The 27,568-nt window shown below is 34.7% G+C and overlaps 1 protein-coding gene and 1 pseudogene across 4 annotated transcripts in view; both read right to left on the bottom strand.

Annotated features, from left to right (window-relative positions):
* Positions 1-27,568, bottom strand: part of ANKRD12 (ankyrin repeat domain 12) — a 118,453-nt gene that overhangs the window by 76,279 nt on the left and 14,606 nt on the right. For all 4 annotated transcript variants that reach the window (XM_023534185.1, XM_011366162.2, XM_011366163.2 and 1 more), the window contains exons 2-3: positions 11,100-11,239; positions 413-560 (exon numbers count right to left, since the gene is read on the bottom strand). In XM_023534185.1, the coding sequence (XP_023389953.1) occupies positions 413-560; positions 11,100-11,186 (235 nt within the window). In that variant the 5' untranslated portion in view covers positions 11,187-11,239. The remainder of the gene's footprint in view (positions 1-412; positions 561-11,099; positions 11,240-27,568) is intronic.
* Positions 24,723-25,663, bottom strand: LOC105296203 (annotated as a pseudogene).

Consider the following 27,568-nt stretch of genomic DNA (forward strand, 5'->3'; position numbering starts at 1 on the left):
GGGGTGGCGAGGGCGAGGGCGGGGTGGATAGGTATTTCTGAATCTAAAATGTCTAATTTTTTTTTCTTTGGTGGGTCAATAATGTGTCAAACAAAAACAATTTTTTTCTCAAATCTACCATACCTATGCTTCCTATCATTGAGCAAATTTCATCACTGAAATGCTCTTCAAAAATTAAGTTCTGAAACTAATTTGTAATAAACAGGAAAAAAAATAAGAAAGCAAATTGTTTTTATCTCTGATTAGAAATCATGTTTGGGGAGAACTATATAAATTTCTGCCCCCATATGATAAATCTTAAATACTGAAATACAAAAATTTCTCTATAAAAGCAGGTGCAAGAAGAATGATATGAGGAAAATCATAGTAAAAGATGATTACGATTTTACCAGAAAACAACGAATTATTCTACCTGTGTCTGAATCTCGTTCTTCATTTCTTGATGGGCTAATGGTAAAAGGAAGTTTACGTTTCATGGACGATTTCTCTTTCATCTCCTTGCCCACATCACTTCGATCAATTTTTGGAGTTTTGTTATAGGATGCAATCTTGTCTTTACTCTATTAAAAAATCAAATATGAATAAAGTTATAACAATATTAGCTAAGCAATACAGTATTAAAAAACACTTTATAAAGGAAGTTTTCAAACACGCAAAAATGCAGAGAGGGTATTATATACCACCATTGTTCTCAATGTACTCAAGACCAGTTTCAATAATAACATTTTTCTAACTTGTTTCATATTTCCCTTTTACTTAACAAAATTTTAAAACAGTAAAACAATATCTTGAATATAACAGAACTTTATGTCTAAGTATGATAGAGATGTTATCACCAAGGAACAAATAAAAATCTGAAAAAGCAATCCTGGGTTGAATTAAACAGATTGTGTTTTATTAATATCATGTTCCCACTCATTCGGGTGAAGTATACTAGTCTCGTGGTCTACAGCTATTATCAATATCTTATAATCCAAAATCTGAATTGGTACAGCACATCTAAACTGGGCTATAATGACAACTCTTTTGCAGCAGAGCTTAAAAACACAGTCCCCAAACTATAATAAACCGATATAATTGTAGAGATTCTCAGAAGCAAATTGGAAACAGACTTAGACTGCAGAAGACACTAGCTTTCAACCCAAGACAGAAAAGAAACTAAAAGAAGGATGAGGGGAGGAAAAGACATAAAAAATACTGAGTTTTTTTAAAGTAGAATTTATCAGTAAAACCAAAACATGATTCTAAAAGAGCAATAGAATAAAACTTTCGCTTGAGTCTAATCATGAAAATGAGAGAGAAGAGAAAAATAAAGATTGGAATTGAGACCTAAATACAATTCCAGAGATGTTAAAAAGTTACAAAAGAACATTGTATTCATTTTTAGACTGCTAAAAATTTAAGGCCTGGAAAATGGTTATGTTCTCAGAACACATGCATTTCTAAAAATGAGTTTATGAAATAGAAAATCTGAATAGACCAATGATGAGAGAAGATAATAAGTCCACAGCCAAAGCTTTATGTTTAAAAAACATACCTTACTCGGATTTTACAAGAGACTTTTAATACAAACAAATCCAAGGAACAGGTATTTTCCATTTCATATAAACAATGCTACAGCATTGAAAATGAGAAGCTACCCAATCCTTTTCATGTCTAAAACTGATACCAAAGAGTACGATACAGAAATTATACACTAAATTGCTTATGAAATAAATGCAAACTGTCCTAAATAAACTGTGACATCAAATTTAGTTTCTTAGATAATCACAGGCAAGCAGGGTTCATCCAAAAAATATAAGACTAGTTCATTATTAGAAAATCTTGTAATTCATTGTATCAAAACAGTAAAGAAAAACATGATGCCTTAATAGGTGACATCATCATCTGAACAGACTATACATTCATTCTCGATAAATTAGCAAATCGAGAAGAGAATGTGACTCTCCTGTATCTTAACTGGTAAAGATTACTGAAGAACAAAAGCCTTATTTATTCCCCAGTTATAAAGTAAAATGCTCTTAACCTGCTTTTTCGCTCTGCCAATGAAATGGAGCTTCACAGGCACGCATTTTGCTTATAAAGTTGCATTAAAATGTAGATTTTATTATTATTCAGGTATGATGATGCCGACAGATCAGGAGACCAATACTAGTGAAAGAAAGTTTGTTACTCACAGTTCCCAAGAAGAGGGGGCATGACAAACCATGCAGGGCAACATGGGGAAGCACCAAGGTGGGTCAAGAGGCCAAGATAAAGAAAAATGTGGGCAAAAGCTTTTACTGTGGTTTCAGCAGGCTCTGGGGGTATAATGTGCTGCTTCTCTTATTATCTGGTACCTGGCTCTGAGGTGATTATTAGGGCAGGGGGATAGTGGCCCAGAGTATAAGAGCTGAATAAAGTTAGCAGTTGGGGATGGACTCTGGATTGGGTGGTTTGCATATGAAAGGCATGGTCACAAGTGAGTTGTTTACTATCTCTAGGAATTGACTAGCCCTGGGAGGGGCAGTCTCCCTAGGGTCAGCAAGGCTCAAGATGTCAAAACATCAGAAATAAAAATGCATGATTAATAACAACAAAATTCTAGAGACTTGCTTTAGAAATATGAATCTTTGTTATTAATAAAAGAATCTAAGAAAAACATGAAGATATCCCTTCTCCCTCCCTTGTACCTGTGTAAGAAAAGATACTGTTCTGTGCCATAAAACAAGTTAAACCAATTTGATAACATGTTAAACAGAAAATGTTCTCAAAAATATACTGATCATGCTCTCCAGTGCAATATGGTGATTAGTGTGAATATTTATAACTACTACCAACCTGTTCTGGTCTCTGTAAAATAAAACTGTTTTTGGAAGTGTTAAACAAAGGGTTTTATGATATTCTTAATACTTTAAAATTTATTTTCAGATGTGGAGAAAGTAACTTTCAAACAAAATTAGTTACTTCTGATTGTCTTGAAATTTCTGTATTACCAAATGATATAAATATTCTAGGGATTCAAAAGAGAATCACTGGCACATTATTCCATACTCATGACATAAAGTATATGACTGTTAGTTTTATTATTTTAAATATTTTGTCTTTTATTTAAATTAATGTTATTCTTTCAATAATCTACAACAGCATTCACACACAGTAATGAATGGCAAGACAAGAAGGACCTTCTATCACTGCTGCTATTAAACAATGTACTGGTAGCCTTTATCAACTCGGTAAGATAGAAAAAAGAAGTAAAAAATTACCTAGAAAAAAAGAGAAACTATATATATGTACATATGTAAAGAGAAAACTCTTGAAAGATATAAACCAAAATGTTAATGGCTATCTGCAAGTAATGGCATAGCTCTCTTGCATTTCTGCCCATCTTGCAAGCAGAGGTACTAATTCCCTTTGTTCTGGACTATCTTTTCACGATATCTGCATAGAAAGCCTTGGAAGACACAGTGTCTCCCTCTAAAGCAAAAGGCAGATATGTTTACTATGCAGTATAATAAATAATTTCTCCCTTTAGGGCAAAAGTCAGGTAGATTTATTACCTATTATAAAAGATTTGGGGCTCTTTTCCTGTAACACAACCCATATGTATGTAGTTGTCACCTGTAAATGTAGTTGTCACCTGACCCTCTCTGTATCGCCTTGTGAGTAACAAGGCTCAGGGAACAGGCACAAATGCGGATATATGGCTACTGCTATTGCTGTGAGAAACAAACTTTCCTTTATATCCGACCCCAGAGTCTCACGTCTTCTGTCAGCATCTATGAAACTGACTCTCCTGCAAGTAGAGTAAATCTCAAATCCTTCACAGTTTTTGACAAGGCAATTTCTATTTTCATTATTCTTATATGTATTTTCTAATTTTTCTACAATGAATATATATATTACTTGAGTAATAAAAAATATCTTGATTATCACTTGGATAGGAGATAACGAATGTCTGAATTATACTGATGACGAAAACATCAGACAGAGCTACTTAAAAGGTTAAATGATTAACAGCGACTCTCTCACACTTTATGAATTTAATCCAAGTTTTAGATTAGCATAGGTTTTTTAAAAGATTCTGTTTTACAAAATTTAAATACTAATTTATCACTGAAAACTGCAGTAGAGAAATAGCTAAACAAAACCAATAGGAAAAAATCCTACGGATTAGTAGTGAAAATAAAATATTTGAAGAATTTCAAGTAAATATTTTTGATGAACCCCTAACCATCGAAATATTTAATGAGATAATGAAAACACTTCATGTAAAACTTATACTGCTACAGAAAAGGAGTGTTATTTAAAATTATGCTCTTTTTAAATGCATTTAAGAAATTAAATTTTGGTTCAGGTTATTTTATTAATTTAGAATCACATAACAGCAATAATCTGCACCATACTAAACTGTAAACAACATCTCTATAACTGTATATTTATTCTTAAACTCAGCAGAAGCTAGAGGCTGGCTTCAAGGCCACTCACTCACTAAAAAAAGACAATTATGAAAACATTCTTTGTTATTATATAGGTGAATAATATGGCCATGCCTTCTTTCCTTCCCTCCCTTCTAACTTTATTTTGTCATAAGAAGCAGCAGTAATATGGTTTATAAGCAGGAAATTTGGAATGTAAAATACGGCCTTTCCTTTTTTAAGGTGCAACTAAGCAGTCAAATATCTATTTAAAACTGAAGAAAATTATTTTTAACATGTTTTGATGTCAAGCTGCTTGAAAAATTCCAAAACATGGCAGTAAACATGCACCTCAGAAGACATTGTGATCCATATCCAAACATGTGATCTTGAAAAAACAGTGAATGATTAAACAGAGTCTGAGAACAGTTAAATAAATCCCTTTAGGTAAAGCAAAAGTTAATAAATGAGGAATCTGTATTATATTCTATTTATTTTATAAATCTAGTGATTAATATGTATTCTTAACTTACCTAAACCATATTTTTAATAGAAGTATGTTAATAAAAAGTGTTTATTTTTTGCTCTTGTCTCTATACTTTTAAGAAATCACACTTCTGTGACCTGGCAATGCTCTGGCACTACTGTATAGTTACTGGCAGCTTTCAAAAGATATATATACACAAAGTACCTAACTGTATAGTTACTGGCAGCTTTCAAAAGATATATATACACAAAGTACCCAACAAGTTTACCCTTATACACTCAAACCCAAAAACTAACATCAAGCAGTCCAGGTATAATTTCAAAGATGCAACCTTTATTACATTTAAACATTTAGAAATAAAAATTCTAATTCTTTCCTCAAATCTAACACTATATTTTGTCCCAACAACTCTACAGAAATTACTTTTACCAATGTCATTTTAAGGTGTCTCAACTGAAAAAATCCAAATGGCCTCATTTTTGCTGTTAACCTTTGTGGCATCTGGCATAGATATTCCCTTAGCCATTCTTCTCTGTGTATCCTCTCTAGGTTTTCTCTGTCGTCCTCACTCCCAGTTTCTCTATTCCTCCTAAAGTACTTTAATTCCTCAGGGTATATGCTCCTCCATTCTTGCCCCAGTCTCTTTGGGTGACACTTCCATACCTATAGGTTACTCTTCCACAAATCCTCATATATTTATTTCAATCTAGCTGTTTTGAGCACTAGATTCATATCTAACTGTATCAATACTTCTACTTAGATGTTCTGATGGCCAACTCAATTCAACAAGTACACACCAAACATTCTTCTCAAAGCAACCAGTTTCTTTTCGTAAAGTCCCTCTCAGGGAATAGTCCAATCAACTTGAGAGAGTAGGCCCAAACTAGGGCTCAGACTACTCTTTCTACATACACAAGTAAATTTAATTCATTCAACATCTTTTAGATCCACCAACTTTTCTCCGTCCCCATAGCCACTGCCCACACTGCTCTTAGCTTATATTTTTAAATAACATTCTAACTGGTCTCTATTATGTCCTTTCCCTTCTGGCTCACTGGCTCCAGGATAAATTCCAAGATCCTTAGCAAGGAAGACAAAGCCAAAATGAACTGGCCTCTATCTAATGCTCATCTCCTATCTTATACCCTTCACGGATTACATTTGATTTTCATATGCACTACAGTACAGATTCATGTCTTTTTTACATCTTCTGCTTCGACTACCCTTTGTTCTCACTTTCCTATTGATTACATATTATTCATCCTTCAGAAACCAGAGTATCTATTCTACTGTAAGACCATCCCAGGATCAGAAACATGCTCACAATAACCCTACAATGTTGTTATACTTTTCTCTCCCATTCTCTCAAGAATGTATATTTGAAGTTTCTTGAGAATACATGACAAATGATACCTGAACATACTGAATACAGAAGAAGATGAGAATCTGGTTATCTTCTGTGAAGCCAGACATTAAAGTTTTTGGAAAATCAATGACACATTTCTCACTAATACTTTTTGTCTTAGAATACAGACATACCTCATTTTATTGTCCTTTTGCTTTACTGTGCTTTGCAGATAGTGTTTTCATCAACATAGAAGCAAGACCCTCCACCAGCAAAGAGATTACAATTCATCAAAGGCTCAGGTGATAGTATTTTTTTGGCAATAAAGTAGTTTTTAATTAAGGTACATACATTTTTTTGAACCTAATGCTATGGCACACTTAACAGACTACAGTATAGTGTAAACATAACTTTTATATGCACTGGGAAGACAAAAATTCGTGTAGCCTCTTTTGGCGATGGTCTGGAACCCAATTCGCAGTATCTCTGAGGAATGCCTGTAAATAGTTTTTCTTAAGAATATGCTGTGTGTATATTAACATGTAATAGTTTTACTATATTTAAAACCAAATAATAAATATTTAAATTTTTTCTAAGTTTTAACTTCTGGTATTGTAAATATCAACAGATATACCCACATATTTAAAAAAAACTCTTTGAGATCCTCTCATGTTGAAGACTATCAAGGCGTCCTGAGAGTAAAACACTTCAGACACATAGGTAATTAGTTAAGAGTCTTCATAAAGATTCAGACCATGTCTTAACCACTCAATGTTTTATTCCAAGGGTCAGAGGAGAGGCACATAACACAATAGGAATTCCATAGAAGGTTTGTTGGATAAAATGAATAGATTAATGAAATCACTCTCCTTAAGATCTGTCACATTTGCATATTAAAATACATTTGGGAAAATTTTTATGGTGGAATGACGATATTAGCAACTTATATCCACAAAAAACAACTATAAACCTGGACAAAACTGTAAAATACAACTATTTCAACACTCTATAAATTGAATAAAAGTAAACAAGAAATTGAGAAGCATTTCCTTCAACAAAAACTGCTGAACTATGGGTAAGAACAGTGAGCATCTTCGGCGTTCTTGCCTGGGGTTGCTCTCATTCCCTGGCCAATGTTAAAAGATTACAGGAAGTGCTACCAGGGTGAAGCTGGTGAAGCTGCCAGAGTGTCGAACTGAATTGGTGTGCCCAAAAACCCGCACCCAGCCGGATCGTTGATAAAAATAGCAAACAAGGAAAGAAATAGAAAAGGGGAGAACACAGTCTTCTTACTCTAAGGTTGTGGTCCTGCTGTGGGGGAGCAATGCTGGTGGATAAGACAGAAATTTAACAGAGAGATTGTAAAAAACTAGACAGACACAGGGGCGTTAGATAAGACTGCCACATATCCCTGGCTGACAGGGAAGCTATGTAAATGCCTGGGGAAGACCAAAGAAGGGCTAAACTCTCCACAGATCCTTCACTGAGGAGGCTGTATGTGTGTGCAAGGGAGATCTACACATCCTTATCTAACAAGCAAAGGGAAGATCTGGTTGAGCCCAGCATCAAGTAAATGCCACGGCAGATTTAAAAAATGCCTGAACGTTGAATGTACTCCCCAACGCACATACAACTGTCAGCAGAAGATGAAAGAAAGTCTTTTTGGCTCATGATGTTTGAGTACAACCTCTGACCAATCAATGGCTGCTTATTTATCTATGCAAATACAGAGGCAACCCCTAGGAAGCAAGAAAAAAATGGAGACCAGCAGATAAACCCCTGACATTTTACTAAAAACAAACAAACAAATAAACAAAACCCTAGCAACAATTACAACTTTCAGGTGGGCAATGAGAATCTAGAGCTGCTACAAGATATGACCTAAAATGTCCAAGTTTTCAATAAAAATTAAGACATACAAAAAAGCAAGAGAAATGTATGCAAGAGAAACTTCTCTGAGTGGACCCAGGGACTAGATGTGACAAAGACTAGAAAGAAAGAAAACAATGTTTAACAAATTAAAATATGACAACAATGACATCAAATAGAAAATATTAATTAAAAAAATTACAAAAAGAGTCAAATGAAAATACTGGATTTGAAAAGAGCAGCTGAAAATGCATTAGATATATTCAATAGCAGATGAGATAGCAAAAAAAAAGGTAAATGAAATATCTCAAATTTCACAAAAAAATCTACAGATCCAAGAAGCTCAAAAAAACCTAGATAAGATAAACACGAAGGGATCCAAACACATTACAAATTGTTTAAAGACAAAAGAGAAAGCAGAAATAAAAAAATATTCAGCAGGACAGGGGCACAAAACAGTTAACAGCTGACTTCTCATCAGAAACATTTAAAGCAAGAAAAAAAAAAATGGGATGACATTTAATCTAATAAAAAAAATCAACTAATAAGTCTAGTATCCAACAAAAACTATCCTTTGAAAATAAGGGCAAATAGTCACAAAAGATCACTTATTGAATAACCTCACTTATATGAAATATCCAGAATAAGCAAATCTATATGGACAGAAAGTAGGTTTGTTGTTGCCTAGGGCTGTGAAAGTTGGGCACAGAATGGGGCGTGACTGGTAAAGGGTAAACAGGGTTTCTTTTTTGGGTGAAAATGTTCTATAATTGATAGTAGTGATGATTGCATAACTCTGTAAATACACTAAAAACTATTAAATTTTACACTTTGAGCAAGTTGTATGGTATGTGAATATTTTAATAAAGTTGTTTTTTAAAAAATGATAAAAATTGAGATATTCCTAGATTAATGAAGACTGAGAGAAATCATGGATGAAAATCTGCCTTTTAGTAAATACTAAGAAAAATTCTTAGACTGGAAGGAAATGACAGCAGACAGTAACTTAAATCCATAGGAAGAAATTAAGAATGCCCAAATTAGTAAAACTGCAGGTAAAAACAATTTTCTCCTGTTACTTCTTTAGAAGATTGTATAAAACAGTAATTATAACATTCTGTTGTTGGGTTAATAACAAATGCAGATGTAATCTTAATTACACAGATAACACAAAAGAAGGGGATGAAATGGAGCTATATACTGGAGTGGTTTCTATAATTTACTGGAATTAAGTCAATATTAACCTGTAGTAATTCAGATGTACATAATCCTAGATCAACATTTTAAGATTATTAATTCAAGAAATATATTTTTAAAAAATCACAGAAATTTAAATAGTACCGAAAAATATATTTTTGAAAAATATTTATTAAAAAGGCAGCATATATGGGAAACAAAAAAAGACATGAAACATAAGAACTTAGAGCAAAACAGCAGATATAAATCCAACCCTACCAATAATTATATTAAATGTGAGTAGATTAAACACTGCAATCAAAAGGCAGAGATTGCCAGTGCAGTCAGCAAGGAAAATAAATAGAAATATCCATATTGGAAAACAAGTAAAATTATCTTTATATGCAGATGACCTCATCTCACATGTAAAAAATCCTAAGGAATCCAATTTTAGAACCAATAAATGAGTTCGGTAAGGTCATAGGATATAAGATCACCAAATAAAAATCAACTGTATTTCTATATACTAGTCATGAAAAATCCAAAAAGAAATTATCTTCAGTAGCATCCAAAATAAAAAAAATATAAACAATTTAACAACCGAAGTGCAAGATTTGTACACTGAAAACTACAAAGCATTACTTAGAGAAATTGAAGATCTAAATAAATGGAGATATATTCTGAGGGGGATGGATTGGAAGACATACTGTTAAGATGGCAATAATATTCAAAGTGATCTACAGATTCAGTAAAATCTCTATTAAAATATCAGCAGGCTTTTTTTTGTTTTGTTTTGTTTTGTTCTTGTTTTTTGACAAGCTAATCCTAAAATTCATATGGAAATGCAAAGGATTCTAAATAGGCAAAACAATTTTTGAAAAGGAAGTTGAAAACTTACACTTCTTGATTTTAAAAGCAGATTTAGAGTTGTCTGAGGGTTGGGATAGGAACTGACTGACTGTAAATAGGCATGAGAACCTTTTAGTAGTGATGGAAATGGTCTAAACTGGATTGTAATGATGGTTGTACAACTCAAAGTTTACTAAAAATCACTGAATTGTAAACGGGTAAATTTTATGGTACATAAATTATACCTCAATAAAGTTGTTAATAAAAGACTTGGAACAAATGTTCATAGCAGCTTTACTCATAAAAGCCAAAAATGGGAAAAATTCCAGATGTCTTTCAAGAAGAAAATGGCTTAGGGGAAAAAAGACTTAAAAAAACAAAACGAAAAAAAGAAAAATTCAAAGATAATGTGTAAGACTAACTAGATAAAGGAGAGACTAGGGATAGTGAGATCAATTAGGAGACAATTGTAGAGTCTAAATGAAGGTTTTGAGGGTTGAAACTGAATTGGAATGAAGAAGGATAGATGTAAAAAGATAGAAACACAGGTCACTGGCAATGTCTAACAACTAACAAAAACTGTTAACATTAATTGAGCACTTACTATGCACCAAGCATTGTATTAAACACAATACTTATGTCATTTCACTGTCACAACAATTCTATAAAGCATTATCTATTATGGGGAGTGGGGAGGAGGGAGATGGAGAGAGAGGGAGACATGCACACACCCGTACGGTGAGGGTGGAGAGTATTTCTTAAGTAATTGTACGATCTTAGTAACTGTGTTATCTTAGGGAATAAAGAACTATCTTTGTCCACAAGAACCCAATTTATTTCCAAAGAGCTTAGATAAATGGTTTGGATTTATCTGGCATCCATACATTTTACTTTATGAGTAATGATTAAAAATACTAAATTGGGAATCTTCTCCCAGTTCGAAGAAAGTCAACAAATTTTTAGTATAATCATATACCTTTCTTCCATATGGTTTTTCTACCATATTGCTGTCACTGTCAGAATTTTCACTCTGAACTGGTTTTGTGAACCCAGATTTGGGCATCTTATATAGCTCTTCAGCTAGCTTCTTCTTTTATCAGTCTTCTCATCCTGGATCTGTAAAGAATGGATATATAAGGGTTATTTGTTTATGTACACAATAAAACCTGCTATTTATGCAATTTAGTGCAATTTGCAATAGTACAATTTGGTTTTCTCTGTCTCTATAAGATAATTTATTTTTTCAGAGAAGCTATCTTAACCTAAAATAAGTTTTTGTTGAATAATTTGAGTTTCTAATTAAAGTTCTCTTGTTCAGGTCCATTCAGCTTGTCACTGAAAAGAAAAACAGAACTGCTTTTACATTTCTTCCCACCTTCGCTAGGCTAATATTCAACCTCTACTTTTCTGGGTAACTAGCAGCAGTCAAAGTGGAAGCAGTGGCAACGAGTCTGTCATTCCAGCATGGCTCTAGAGGCAGAAAGTCCTAGTAGATTCTCTAGTAGTTCTGCACTGGTATGGCAGTTATTTCTAAAGATCCAACCAAGAATCTGATAGATCTGATTGGTAATTTTACAACATTTAATTCTATTTTTAAATTAAATTAAATTTATTAAGCCTTTCCTGCTTAAAATCCCTTGAGTAGTTTATTTTCCTTCACTGAACTCCAGACATCCCCCAGGCATTTAGACACTTTATCACCCTATTCACTGATTTAATCCTTATACTGTAACTATAATTATTACTTCGTGTATCATTTTCTTTCCAATTTGTTCAGTCTTCTGTCTCCAGCTCTGCAAGCTAACTTAATAGGGCAAGGATCCTCTTAAAAGCTTATGCTTACATTTGAGAGGTCCAGAAAAAATACCAAGAAGGGGGTTTTAAATGTAAATGGGACATCATGAGGTTAGACCTGTATTGCTGTATGGTGACCTATTAACCATATGTGGTTGTTGAAGCTTAAACTAAAATTAAGTAGCTACTATATTATAAAGTGCAGATATACAACGTTCCTATTATCACAGGAAGCTGGATTGCAGAGTACAGGGCTAGACTGAGGCTGCTGGACAACCAGAGCATGACTTGAACCACAACCACAAACAGGACAAGCCTAATTTTAACTATTTCATGCTTTACATTTCCTACATGGATTTACAGGTCCAAGTAAGCTACATTCTAGTATCTAAGTGAATTATTAATACTTAGATAGAAGATTAGTAAAATATTCTATCTACTGGTGCTTTAAAATGTTTGGTTTTGATAGAAAAAAAAAAACCCCAAGAATCCCTCAAATGAACTGAGTTAATTTGTAAATGATCAAAACTAGATTAACCTGGATATAGTCAAAATACAGTATATTCCAACACAAAAAAAAAACCTGCCAGAGTTCAAATCAAATCTTTCATTTTAATAGAGAAGGAAACAAACCTGAAAAAATACACTTTTTGACACTACACATGAGAAGCAGAATTTACTCTGCGGTCATTTTACTGTTTCAAATATGACCATATAAACAGAATCATTTAAACATAGCACTGTCTTCAAAAGCTAGTTCTGTGTAAAGCTTACAGAGTTAGAATTTTGAGTCATATAACAGAAAAATTCTGACTCAAAAGCAAAACTGAGCTGCATAATATCAATAAGCGTTAGCCTAAGAGAGACTATGACGATAAAGCAGTATCTCTTTTGTAGATCAAGCAGTTACTGGTGAATAAAGAAGTGTAATCAATATTTTTTGAGAAAATTATACATAACAATATATTATATTAATAGACATGTTAGGAAAAGCTTGCGCTGTTTTTCAAAAACTTTACTTGGAAAATTTCAGCACTAACAACAAGTCACAATAAGGTTCCAAAAATCTTACTTCAATCAACAAATATTAAATATTTAATACATAGGTAGGTTCTAGACTCACAATTTCTATTGTAATTACTATAGCAACCACTACGCAAATTTATACAAAGAAATAATAAAATTCATGTTAGGTAAATTAAAATGAAATACTTTAAAATACACTAACCCAATAGAAGGCAGGAAAAGAAAAACTGAGTAATGAAAACCAGAAAGAACAAACAATAAGAAAACAATAGGCCTAATCCAAGCACATCAATATTTATATGAAATGCAAATGGTTTAAACATACCAATTAAAAAACAGAGATTGTCAGAAGGAGAGAAAAAAGTGACCAAAGTATATGGTACTAACAAGAAATTCACTTCAAATATAAGGAAACAGGTAGTTAAAAAATGAAAAAAAGATATGCCATGAAGAAACTAATAAAAGGAAAGCTACAGCAACTATATTAAGACATAATAGATTTTGGAGCAAAGAGGATATTATATATTACATACTGATAAAAGAGTCAGTTCCCTAATTGTGTATAAAACTAGCAACAGAGCCTCACAATGCAAGCAGCAAAAACTGATAAAACTGACAGAAACAGACAAATTCACAATTACAGTTAGAGGCTTCAACTGCTCGCCCAATTAAGACAGGAAATCAACAAGGAAAAACAGAAAAAATGCCACTAATTCAAACTGACCAGATCTAACTGACATTTACAGAAAAATGTGCCCAAGATGGTCATTCTTTTCAAGGACACACAGAATATACCAGATAGACCACATAATGGGGCATAAACAAATGTAATAAATTTTTTAAAATTACAATCATATAGTTTGTTCAAACACAATAAAAAAAATTAAACCAGAACCAATTATAGAAAGGTAACAGGAATATATCCAAATTAAAAAAAAAAGACAAATCAATAAAACTGAAAAACAGTTCTTTAACAAGATCAATTAAATTTACATATCTCTAGCCAGACCTATTATAAGTAAAAGAGAAGACCTACATAACAAAATCAACAATGAAAGAGGAAACATCACTATAGCTCCTATAAATACAAAGGACGATAAAGAAATATTATAAACAACTTTATACAAATAAGCTCAACAACTTAAAGTCCTTGAAAGGCACAAACTACCAAGCTTACTAAAGAAAACAATCTCAATAGCTCGATATTTATTAAAGATATTGATTTCATATTTAAAAACAAAAAACTCCAGGCCCAAATGACTTCAATGGTGAATTCTACAAAACACGTAAGGAAGAAATAATGCCAATTCTACACACTTTTCTGAAAAAGAGACAAATATTTTATGAGGCCATCAATACCCTCATACCAAAACCGGAATATGCCTTTTATAGGAAAACTACAGACTGATATATCTTATTATTATATACAAAAAAATCCTCAACAAAATATTAAAAAATCAAATCCAGCTATAGATAAAAAAGGACCAACTGGGATTTATCTCAGGAACTCAAGGTCAGCATAATGTTTGAAAAGCAATCTAAGTAATTCACTATAACAGACTAAAAACAAGACAACAAATGATCATCTCAAAAGATACAGAAAAAGCATCTGATGAAATTTAACACCCATTAATGACAAACAACTCTCGAGAAACTAATAATGAAACAGAACTTGAATACTTTCTCTCTTAAGATCAACAATGAGACAAGGTTGTCTGCTGTCATCAACCCCCCCACTCCGCTTTATTGAGGTGTAAATGACAAACAAAAATTGTATATATTTAAGTGACAATGTGATGATTTGATATGCGTATACATTGTGAAATGATTACCACCACAATCAAGCTAATTATTAATACACTCATCATCTCACATTTTCTGTGGTGAGAAAACTTAAGATCTACTCTATTAAGCAAATTTAAAGTACACAATAAAGTATTACTAACTACACTGTATACCACACTATACATTAGATCCCCAGAACTTATTCATTTTCTAACTGAAAATTTGTACCTTTTGACCACTATCTCCCCATTTCCTCTATTTCCTAGCCCCTGGCAATCACCATTCTACTCTGCTTCTGAGAGTTAATTTTTCAATTCCACATATAAGAGAGATCATAAAGTATTTGTCTTTCTCTTTCTGGCTTATTTTGCTGAGCATAATGTCCTCCAGGTTCATCCATGTTGTCACAAATGGTAGGTCTTCCTTTTTTCTAATGGCTGAATAATATTCCATTTGTAACTATATTTTAACAGACACCTGAAAGTGGGATTGCTGGATCAGATGGCAGCTGTTTTTAATTTTTTGAAGAATCTCCATACTGTTTTCCATATTGGCTACACCAATTTATATTCCTACCAATAGTGTACAAGGGACTTTTTTTTGGTCACACCCTCACCAACACCTGCTATCTTTTGTCTTTTTGATAACAGCTATCCTAACAAGTGTAAGGTGATATTTCGTTGTGCTTTTGAATTTCCCTGATTATTAATATCTTGAGCACCTTTCATATACTTGGCTATTTGTATATCTTTCTTGGAAAAAATGTCTGCTCAGATCCTTTGCCCATTTTTAAATCAGACTATTTATTTTTTGCTATTGAGCTGTATGATTCCCGTATATATCTGGATATTAACCCATTATGATATGTATGCTTTGCAAATATTTCCTACCATGCCATAGGTTGATCTTTCATTTTGTTGTTTCCTTTGCTCTATAGAAGATTTTAATTTGATGCAGTGCCACTTGTTCTGTCGCCTGTGTTTTTGGTGTCATATCCATGAAATCACCTTCAAGACCAAAGTCAAGGAGCTTTCCCCATTTTCATGTAGGAATTTTATGGTTTCAGGTTTTACATTTAGGCCTTTAAACCATTTCAAGTTAATTTTTGTGTATGGCATAATGATCCAATTTTATTCTTTTGTATGTGCATATCCAGTTTTCCCAATACCATATACCGACTGTTATGCCACAAATGCTCGATAACTTTCTTCTCCTAGATTGGTTTCCCTTTTTTTCTAAGAAGTATACAGAGCAACTATTAGTTTCTTGCCATTACCTCTTAATTATAACTGTTAACACTAACTTCTCTGGAATGCTTTTCTCTTCTATCTTAAAGAGAAAATTTGTTTTTGTTTTAAATTAAAATAGTCTCAATAGAAGCTTGCAAACCAGTTTACATTTCTCCTTCTTTTAGAGTCTAAGTAGAAAATGATTTAAATGTTATATTTTGTTTTTATATAAAACAATATTTTAATATATTATTATATACTTTTATATTTAAATAAAACTTTAAAGACAATTTTCCAAGCTGTGTTTTTCAAACCCTCCTTTATTGGGATCTCTAGGTTCCAGAGCTTGGCACTTTTTATGCTGGGGGATGGAGAATCACACAACTGGAAGAAAATTACCATATCTCAAATCTCTTGACCTATCTAAGGTGGTTAAAAAGATCCTACCATCCACATACCTCACCCAATCCTCTCCAGTAGAAAAAGATAAATTCTACGAACTAATTTTCTTGGGTTATATATCCATTTGCTTTAGAGAAAGGAGTATGACCAACTCATTTTTTGGAACACTATGCACAATTCATTTTTTGAGACACAATGCACTCATGCCTAGTAAGTCCAGTTACTGGAAATCTGCCATAAACTACTGTTGATAAAAATGCATATCGCTACCCACAATGTAAAGTTTAAACAAACAATTATAACAGATGTAGTAAGAAGCAGTGTCACTAAACGCTGTTATAATTTAGTAACAAGAATCGCAGAATAAAACAACACAACTCGACAAAAATGGTGACACATAGATAAGTGTCCTTCTTGAAAGCTGAGGTAACCTGCAATGATGCCAAGTCTTGCTTGACAGTCAGACTTCTTAGTATAATAACTAAACTGACTCTCCAGGAAACGTTAGGAAGTTGTTCTTTTTTGTTTATAAATTACCCTTCATCCTAAGGCTAATAATTTGGAGAAAGTTTTATCTTCTTAGCTGAGAGTACAAAATCACCCATAGGAAGAGGCCAAACTTTGCTGAAAAGATGCTTTGAAAAGCTCCTCAGGAAGGAACTGACAAGACTTTGTGGGGAAAAACTACTCCACGTGATAAAAGGAGGAAGGGTTAAGGGAAAAAAATCCAAGAAAGAGAGAAGACTCCCAGTAGACTTACATGCAAGATAGGCATGAGAAAAAAAGCTGGCAGTATGGCTAGAGAACTTCGGAGAACAGAAAAAGATAATAGCATTTGTGAAGTTGTATGCTACAGGCATGTAGATTGCACTTGTAACAGTGAAAATCTACAGTATTCCCTAAAAACTAAAGAAAATTCTGTATTTTGAGATTCTAGTTTTTGAGCCTTTAGCGGTTAAAATGGTGAATTATATGTTATGTGAATTTTATTTCAATTAAAAAAAGCTCCTCGGTGGTACAGGTTAACAATTCTGAAACCACTATACATGTATTCTATAAATGAACACTTGAGTAAATGGATAGTGAATAGTGGGAGCCAGGTTTCTCACTGTTGGAGTGGGAGATTGCTGACCGGCAAGTCAGAAGAAGGTTGGAATGTGGTAATGTGTTACTGTCTGAGGTTATCAATATGTACTCATGTTTAGCTTAATGTAGAAACAGATGATTATACGCAAAAATATTTATAGATATGTATATAAAGAATTAGTATATACACATACATTTTCTTCATATGTCAAATAAGTGAGCCCAGAAGCCACAACACCCCAGTAGCAAGGAGCACATCTAACACCAAGATCCTGGTTACTAGTATCTTTCTTCAATAAAAGTAACAAAGGCTCCTTTAGAGAAAGGTCTGATCCTACAGACAAAAGGAGAAAATATACAAGATGAGTCTGGAGACTCTCCTATTGCCAGAAAGTAAGGAAATGTTAAAAAATATACATAAATATATAAACTCAAAGAGATACAGGTGTCAACCAAAAGAAGTCCCAGTCAGAACACTTGAGCAACAGAATAAGTAGAATTGGGTTATGACCCAAGGTATAAATATCTGTGTGCCCATACTGATATAAATGATTGAACAAATTTAAAAAATAGGAGAGAACAAATTTTCCAGGAAGAAGAATTCTAGGTAGTTTATATAGATATTCTGCTCTCAAGGAGGTGGAGCCTAACTCCCCACTCAATTAATGGTGGGCTAGCATAGAGTGATTTCCTTCCAAAGAACAGAGTATGGAGAGGGGAAAAAAGAATAACTTGAAAAATCTGACAAATACTATCTCAGTGAGGTGATCAAAATTAGCATCAACAGTGGTAGGTCATGTTGACAGTGTGTGCCCTTGAAAAAATGTAATGAAAATAGCACTTAACTATGTGATCTTCTTTCCCAAAACACATAACCACTGTCTAATCACAGGAGGAGTTTTGAGAGACATGATGACTAAAGGTTATATGGCATCCTGGCTAGGATCTTGGAACAGAAAAATGACATAAGGTAAAAACTGTAAAAATCTGAATAAAGTATGTAATTTAATCATGTATTAATGTTGGTGTATCAATTATGACAAACGTACGGACCTAATGTAAGACAATAATAAAGAAAACTGGTATATGGGAACTCTGTGTACTACCTTTGCAATTTTTCTGTAAATCTAAAACTATTCTAAAGTTAAAGGTTATTTAACCCATTTCCCGTTTGCCCCAAGAATACTTGCTGATGGCGCTTGCAGTTGCATTTAAGATAACTCAGAGTCCTAACCTTACTCCTAAAGTTCGTCATGAAATATCTCGCTTTTATTATTATTTTCGCATCACTCTAGTACATCAATAGTCTTTGGAAACAAATGACATCATTCTATGTATAGCATTCTGTTTTTAGTGGTGGTATCTCCATTTACAAAATATAGTAATTTTCCATTGCTGAAAATGCCAAATCCTAGATGTTCTGCTTCGCGTTGTTCCATGCTTTGAAATTTACCACACGATAAAAGCTGTTAAATACTGATCATCATATACATTTGTTACATTAGGATTAGAGACAGTTCTGTTTAGAAATAACTCCAAGAAGAGTTTTTATATTTTATATTTTATTTTCACATTGAAAACCAGTTAGATTTGTTTCGGCCTCAAAGAGTGTGTTTATGTAAAATCAAATTAATGCTGGCAGAGTATTGATATGTTGTACTATCACTATCATTTGTTTCTATGTATCTCTTGATCTCTTTTTATTTCTTCTCTGAGCCAGTTATTCTTCACTAGTATGTTGTTTAATCTCCATTTTTTTTCCTAAACAGGAAATGGGTATAAAAAAAGCTCTCCAGCTAATTTTAATGGGTTGGGAACCATTAAGCAACATTTCCTTCAACCCTTTTCATAGCAAGCGCCTACACATCTCCCAGTCACTATTTTACATTGAATTTTGTCACCTACAGCCTTTATCTCTAACTCAAATCTTGTCCCCACCATGGTTTTCTCCAAAGTTCTCCAGTTGATCTCTAGTGTCAAAACATTATGATCAGAGAATATGGTTGGTATGATTTCAACCCTCTTATATTTGTTGAGGTTATCTCTGTGCCCCAATAATGTGGTCAATCCTTGAAAATGTTCCATGTGCACTAGAGAAGAATGTGTAAGCAGCTATTTTGGGATGAAAGGCTCTGTAAATGTCAACTGTTTGTCTAACGTGTCCTTTAAGGATTTTATTTCCTTATTGATTTTCTTTTTGGATGATCTGTCCATATTCAACAGTGGGGTATTTAGGTCCCCTACTACGACAGTTTTTTGGTCTGTTTCTCCCTTTAGTCGTATTAGTAATTGCTTTATATATTTCGGAGCTCCCTGATTGGGAGCATAGATATTAACGGTGTTATGTCCTCTTGGTGTACGATTCCCTTTATCATTATGAAGTGTCCCTCAGTATCTTCCTTTGCCTTTTTTATTTTGAAGTCTATTTCGTCCGATATTAGTACCACTACTACTTTTTTCCGAATGCCATTCACTTGAAATATCATATTCCACCCTTTCGCTTTGAGTCTATATTTGTCTTTGGAGCTGAGATGTGTCTCCTGGAAGCAGCATATGGTTGTTTTGTTTTTGGAAACAATCTGCAACTCTGTGCTTTTTCATTGGTGAGTTCAGTGCATTTACATTTAGGGTGATTACTGAAATATCAGGTTTTCCTATAGCCATTTTATCTTCTGCTTTCTGGTAGCTCCGTGTTTCCATTGCTTTCTTGTCCTGTGTGTGTGTGTTTGTTTTTCTTTTTCATTTTGGTTGGGTTTTGTGGATTTTCCCTCTGGTCCTTCTTGTTCTGTTACATACTTCAGTTTTGAATCTTTGGCGTGTGGTTACCACCACGAATATATAGAGGATAGTTATATATATACGGTCCTTCATTTTCTTCCGCGTGTGCCTTATCTCCATTCCTTTGTGAATTTGGATCTTTGAATCCTATCCTTTTGTTATCGTTGTCTCAATTTGTCCCTAGGCATGCTGAACGTTGGTTACTATCTACTATCTTGCAATATCAAATTTCTTCTTTTTGCTTAAGCTTGTAATGCCCTGTTCTTAATAAGGGTGGCACTCCTCTGTTTCTATCTGCCTGCTAATTGCCTTACTTGTAGTTATATATTTTTGTCATTTTGTTTTAGGTGAGCTGACTCCTCTCAGAGTTTCCTGTAATGCAGGCCTCATAGTGGAGAATTCACTCAAATTTTTATGTCTGGAAAGGTTTTTATTTCTTCTTCATATCTAAAGGAGAGCTTTTCTGGATACATTATTCTTGGCTGGTAATTCCTTTAATAGTTTGAATATTTGATTCCACTTTCTGTCTTATAAGGTTTGTGCTGAGAAGTCTAATGATAATCTAATGGATTTTCCTTTATAGGTTACCATCTTCCTTTCCCTGGCTGCCCTGAGAATTCTTTGTCATTGATTTTTGATAATTTTAATACAATGTGTCTTGGAGGAGGCATTTTGGGGTTGAGATAATTGGGTCTTCTCTTGACTTCTTGAATTCTAAGCTCCAGTTCATTCCTTAAATTTGGAAAATTCTCAACTATTTGTCTGAAAATTGCTTTCTAATCTCTGCTCCTTTTCCTCCTCTTCAAGGATGCTCATTATTCTTATTGCCTTTTCTGATGGTATCAGCTAGTTCTTGTACTTCTCTTTCATTATTTTTCATTCTTTGGTTCCTCTCTTCTTCCTTCTGATTTATTTTTAGATTTCTGTCTTCGATATCACTGACCCTTTCCTCCATTTGGAAAACTCTATTTCCCAAGCTTGTTATTTAATTTTTCATCTCTTTCAGTGTGTTCTCCATCTCCAGAACTTAGTTCTATTTGGTTCTTTTTGATGGTTTCAATCGCCTTGCTTAAAAAATTCATTCTGTTGATCTAGTTGTTTTTTCCAATTCCTGAAATTGTTGATATGAATTGTTTTGGATCTGAGTTTTTTCAGAAGTACCATCCTGAATTCTCTGTCATTTAAGTTGCATATTTCTCTGTCTTTAAGCTTATTTTCTGGAAATTTTTCTCCTTCTTTCTGAGCTGGGTTGTCACCTTGGTTGTTCATGGTGTTTAATGGACTATTTCTCTGCCTGGGCATTAATGGAAGTGTATTCTGCTTCTTTTCCAGAATGAAGATTATTTATTATAAAACGGTTTCTCTTTAGCCTATTGCTAAGATAGCATTTTTCTTTTGGTTTCCAGTAGATGGTGTCTAAGCCTCTTCGATCCCTGCTTTATATAAAGTCTTAATAATGCCTTCTTTTTCTTACAAATATTCAATCATGCTAGCTACCCTAAGTCTCGGTCCCTGTCAATGTTAGTGACAGTTTTGTTAGCATTTGCTCAGATTCCCCTGGGGGTTCTGCAGTGTCAGGGCTTGGCGAATATTGGGGGAGGGGCCTTCCGGGTTGGGAGATGGGGACTGCAGCTCAGCCTCATGTTTTGTAACCACAGCTGGTAATAATCAACTGTTGCTTCTCTGCTGCCTCCAGTTCTCTTTTTACCTTGATCCCTGGGCCCTGCTGCTATGTGAAGCTCACAGCTTTCTTAGGCTTGGCTGTTAAGAGAACCTGCTGCAATATCTTCTCTCTCCCTCCTCCTGCAGGGAGCTATGGATGCCAGAGGCAGCTTCTTTGTTTCTCCCAGTCTACTGCCCAACTCCTATGGTAGCTATTATTCGCAGATCCCATGCTCAGACGTGTTTGTGTGCAGGTTGGGTGTTTTTGTTGAGTTTCAGATGTTTGGCTTATTGTTATTTCAAGGGGAGAGATCTGGGAACATCCCTCACTCCACCATGAGCTTTTAAAACTAAAAATCAGATGATACTGCTGCCCTGCTTAATTTCTGTATTGGTTTCCCATTGAATTTAGATTAGAATAAAGTCTAAACCTGGAACTAAACCATCTATACTATATGAAGAATTAATAGAATAGACACATGAAGAGTTTTTTAAAGTGTTTAAAATCCTCAAAGAGATAAGATTCATTATATGCAGTAGGACTAAACAGAGCCAAGAAAAAATACACAGTATGAAAGTATAATAGTTGAAATAAAGAACTCTACAGATTATATAAATAATAGAACAGATAAGCCTAAGAACGAATTAGTGACCTAGAAGATCAGGTAGAGGATATTTGCAGAAGGCATCAGAAAGGGATACAAAAATAAAGAGGAAAATACTTAAGAGATATGGAGAAGAAAACTTAGAAGTGACAGAATCATTATAATAAAATTCCCAGGAAGAGAAAAATGGAGAAAACAAAATATTTGAAAAAATACCCAATAATTTCCCAGAACTGAGGGAAGGTAAAAGATCTCAGATTAAAGTGTCTGGAATACATCCTGGCACACAGCAAACTCCCAATAAATAAGTATTCGCTGAATGAATATGACTCCAAGTGCCAAACAAGACAAAAAAGGAACTACGCCCAGACTCATTATAAAATGAAAAAGGTAAAGAAAAAAATCAAAATTTTAAAGAGGAACTGCAGGTCACACGCACAGGAAAGGAAACCAAACTGACATTGGAACTTTCGAAAAGCAACGCCAGAGGCAAAAAAAAAAAAATGTAGTAATATTTTCAATATGTTAAAGAAAAAGAATTTCAAACCCAAAACCTTTAATCAAACTAAGCTATCACTTTAAAGTGAGGGTTAAATACTGCTATTTCAGGCATAATAAAGACCTTAGAATGTTTACATATAAACACCCTGTTTGAAAATTGCTTTTAAGTAGACACTCTAGAATTGAAATAAATCTATGAAGATACTATGTGATATATAGGAATAGGAATAAATAACCTAATAAAGTATATTTCACATAAAAAGAAAAATAATGGATGGATGTTTGAAGAACACCCCTGACAACCAAGAACTAAAATTCTACCTAACATGGCTGTTGGGAAATTGGGGAATCTGGAGTGGGACAGAGACTAAAGTGAGAAAGTGGTTTAAGTACTTGCCTCCTCTGAGGGAAGATACACACACACACACACACACACACACACACACACACACACACACGTGTGTATACACACACACACACACACATATTTAATAAACTGGAAAATGAATAGAAGTATAGTAAATAGAATATAAGTAATTTCCAAAATGTTATCACAATAAATGAAAATGGACTAAACCCATTAATCAAAATATAAGCATCTCTGAGGCTGGATAAAAATAAGATTCAGCAATATACTTGAAAAGAGACCACAAAAGGATACTAAAAAGGTTGAGAATAAAGGATAGGAAAAAGATATACCAAGAAATATAAATCTAGGTTGAAAGATGAACTTTTTTTTTTGGCCCCATTCATGAATAATTAAGACTCTTCCTGGTCTGAACTCAGCTCTCTGCCATTGCTGGGCCTGTGGATTCCATTACTGCATTAAAGCTTACATACACATAAGGAGTATCTATTTTACTTTTAGAACAGGGCTTCAATTTCTGTTTTCTATTATGATTTTGAGTCATTTTTCCATTTCAGGCACCTGAAAATTCCTCCTTCTTGCTTTCAAGTTCAGCTATGTATTTAAAAAAAAAAAATTTTTTTTAATCTAGCATTTCCATGTATTTGAAAAATGGAGCTTCCCCAGTATGACATCTTGCCTAGAATCCCCAGAATATGCACTTTAGATTAAATACAACTGAAAACAAAGTCCAAGTTACTTAATTTCTTCACCTATGTTATGAAATGGTAAAGCTCAACTGTTAAGGCTGTAAGAGCCAAAGAGATAACTTAGCATAGTCTTTGGTACATATAAAATATTCAAACGCTGCCCTCTAAATTTACCAATTTTACATTCTACTTAAAGAAAGTAAAGACAGAACCGTAAGGATGGAATGAGAATTCCTAACATTTTCCCTATTTCGCTGTTCTAGGTCTCAATGGGCTGCAGCTGCTTTGGTAGTAAAAATGCTTCCTTTGAATTTGTTGCAAGAAAAAGAGCAACTAGTATATAACCATATCACAACAGAATTCAATGATCCTTAAGAATCACTGAGTTAGCAAAGGGACCATTACTTTCTCTGTGATTTTGCTGGGAACCTCAAGTGCAAATTTCTATTCTGACAACTACCACTTTTGGTTAACCTCCATCACTTCTCAATATTTGTTTCTTCTTAAAAGTAAAGTTAGGCTAAATCGATTGGAAGTATCCTATCTTTCTAAAATTCTGATTCCAGAATGAGAAGTTTAGAAAATTTTCACTCTGAATTCAATTTTTCTATGAATGCAAAAACTATAACTTAAATTATTAAACAATTATGACATCCTTATTACTGCTTTCCCCCATGCAAAAAAAGAGTAAACTATGAGAATAAAGAATAAACCAAGTATTTCCTACTTAAATATCAAAGAACTTAAGTCCCTCAGACTTTAAGAGTGGTTTTAAAGGCCTCAAAATAAATGACCATGCTTCTGGGATATTAACTGGATACTCACCTCACCCCCATCTTAACTACTTAAACCATTCAAATGAGAATTCAGACTCTGAAAAGAGATTGTTGTTTTTTTCCCCTTCCAAATCACTACAAAACTTTTATTGCCTCTTTAAAATATCACAAATAAGTTTGAGGAATCATTTGACATGGAGTTTCTGTAGCTGGGCAACTGACCTTATTCATCAACCTGCTGAACTGTTTATTTTTCAGAAACACAGATAACATCCAAAAATTATCTGATATCCTTGTTTTAACTGTTGTGGCTTGTTGAATCAAAGCAGCTGAATTTGATACAAGTTCAATGCCGTTTCCTTCAAAAATTAATTCATCTTTCCGTGCTTGGGATACTGAACAAGCAACATGTGACCACATCCAAATCCTGTGGACATATTTTTCACCCAAGAAATTTCGAATTTCGACAAGAAAACCATTCTCCTGAAGAATGACGTTAATGGGGAAATAAGTATACACAGGCCTCATCTCGTAACCAAAGCCCAGTGTAACACCCTCAATTGTGTTCTATACATGACTACGGATAGTGAGAACAGGAGACAGTTCCTTTCTATTTCTCCCCATTTGTCAACTCTGAAGCCTCTTCTTTTTCTTTCCAAGGAGATTGAGTTCTACATTGATGTGATTAAAGTCCCTCTGCTGGGTGCCTACGGGGCCCTTCACAGTAACTGAACATTTCTTCAAAGTGATATCCACATTTTCTGGAATGTCAACAGTCTGACTGCTGAAATGATCTTCATCTTTGCAGAAGATACAGCAAAGACAAGGATTGTGCTTTCTTTATCATAACTTCCCAAGTAAGCAATAGTTGATTTTCACCACAATGTTTTCTAGCAGCTACTCCATAACATTTTCCCGTAAGAATATGATGGTTGTATTCCAGACCAAGAAATTATAAAATCACAAATTTAACCAATGGCATGCAAAAGATGAAGACAGGACTTCCGGTCAAGATGGCAGAGTAGGTAAACAATGTGCTTTGCCTCCTCTCACAACCACATCAAAATTACAACTAAACTACAGAACCATCATCATTGAGAATTACCTGAAATCAAGTTGAACAGAAGTCCTACAACTAGGGACACACAGAAGAGGCCACCTTGAGACTGGTAGGAGGGGCAGAGACGTGAAACAGTCTGGTCCCACACTCGCGTGAGGTAGTTGAGAATCAAGAGGGGTATCTTGGCTGCGGAGATCTCCCTGAGGGAGTGAAGGGTCCCAGCCACACACCGGGCTCCCAGTCCAGGGTTCCAGGGCCAGGAAGAGAAGTCCCCACCACCTCTGGCTGTGACAACCAGTGAACACTGTGGCTGAGACAGATGGCTACTGAAGTCACAACCATTCCTCTTAAGGGGCCCATGCGAAGACTTATTCACTGAAAAACTCATTTGCTCTGAGTTCCAGCACTGGAGCACCAGCTTGAAAGGCGCCGAGAACAAAGGGGGAGGAACTGAGCTATCTGCCTTCAGGGAGAGGGCTAGAGGGGCAGCTTTCTCCAAGACAAGTGCTGGCAGAGGCCCTCATTCTTTTGTTGAGTCTTTCCCTTTCTCTGTGTACAGACACAGGTGGCCGCCATCAACATGGCTAACACTAGTCACCCCACCCTGGCAATTCCCTGAGAATGCATCCCACCCAACTTGCAGGCCCCCCCAAGCCACGTGCAGTGGATTTTCCAAATAGCCTGTCTTGGCTCATGCTGTGGACTTTCCTAAAATCGCTCAAAGGTTCACAAAACCTAAACAGGCAGCATCTGGCCTTGGTATCCTCCATACCTCTTGCTGAGCAGCCTCAAGCCCAGTACTAGTGGTAGCTGACCTCAGTGTGGGGCTTGGACTATCGAGGCACATTCAAGCCCAGTACAGATGGCAGCCATGAAGATTGCTTCGTAGCTCATGCCAGGTAGCCCCTGCTTACATGGCTGGTAGCCAGCTTCAGTCTAAGCTAAAGCACCACCCAGGGCCACAGCTGAGGATGACATACCCAAAGGGCAGAATGGGCAGACCAGAGCCCCGTTAAAGCGAATCCTGCTCTCCAGAGTCAGTACCTGCACAACAGCTCCTCCTCTGTAGTCATGGCCAGTACTCATAACCAGTCATCCTAAAGGTCAAGGCCTCCCACTGGCGTGCAAAAAACAACCAAGGCTCAACTACAACAGAAGGGTATGTACGACCCACACAAAGAACATACCTGGAGCACCCGGCTCAGGTAATCAGGGAGTCTGCACCACTGGGCCCCAAAGGACACCTACTGTATAAGGCCATTCTACTAAGACTGGGAGACATAGCAGCCCTACCTAATACATAGAAACAAACATAGGAAGGCAGCCAAAATGGGGAGACAAACATGTTCCAAATGAAAAAACAGAACAAAGCTCCAGAAAAAGAAACAAACAAGATGGAGACAAGCAGTTTTCCAAATACAGAGTTTAAAACACTGATTATAAGAATGCTCAATGAAATTAGGGGAAGAGTAGATGAACTCAGTGAGAACTTTGATAGAAAACATAAAAAAGAACCAGTCACAAATGAAGAATACCTTAGGAGGAATCAACAGTAGATTAGATGAAGTAGAAGATCAAATCAGCGACTTAGAAGGTAACAGAAAACTCCTAATCAGAACCATGACAAGAAAAAACGCCCCCCCCCCAAAAAAAATAGAAATGAGGACAGTTTAAGGCAAGGGTCC

Source organism: Pteropus vampyrus, unplaced genomic scaffold (genome assembly GCF_000151845.1).
Source record: "Pteropus vampyrus isolate Shadow unplaced genomic scaffold, Pvam_2.0 Scaffold122, whole genome shotgun sequence".
Taxonomy (NCBI): Eukaryota; Metazoa; Chordata; class Mammalia; order Chiroptera; family Pteropodidae; genus Pteropus; species Pteropus vampyrus.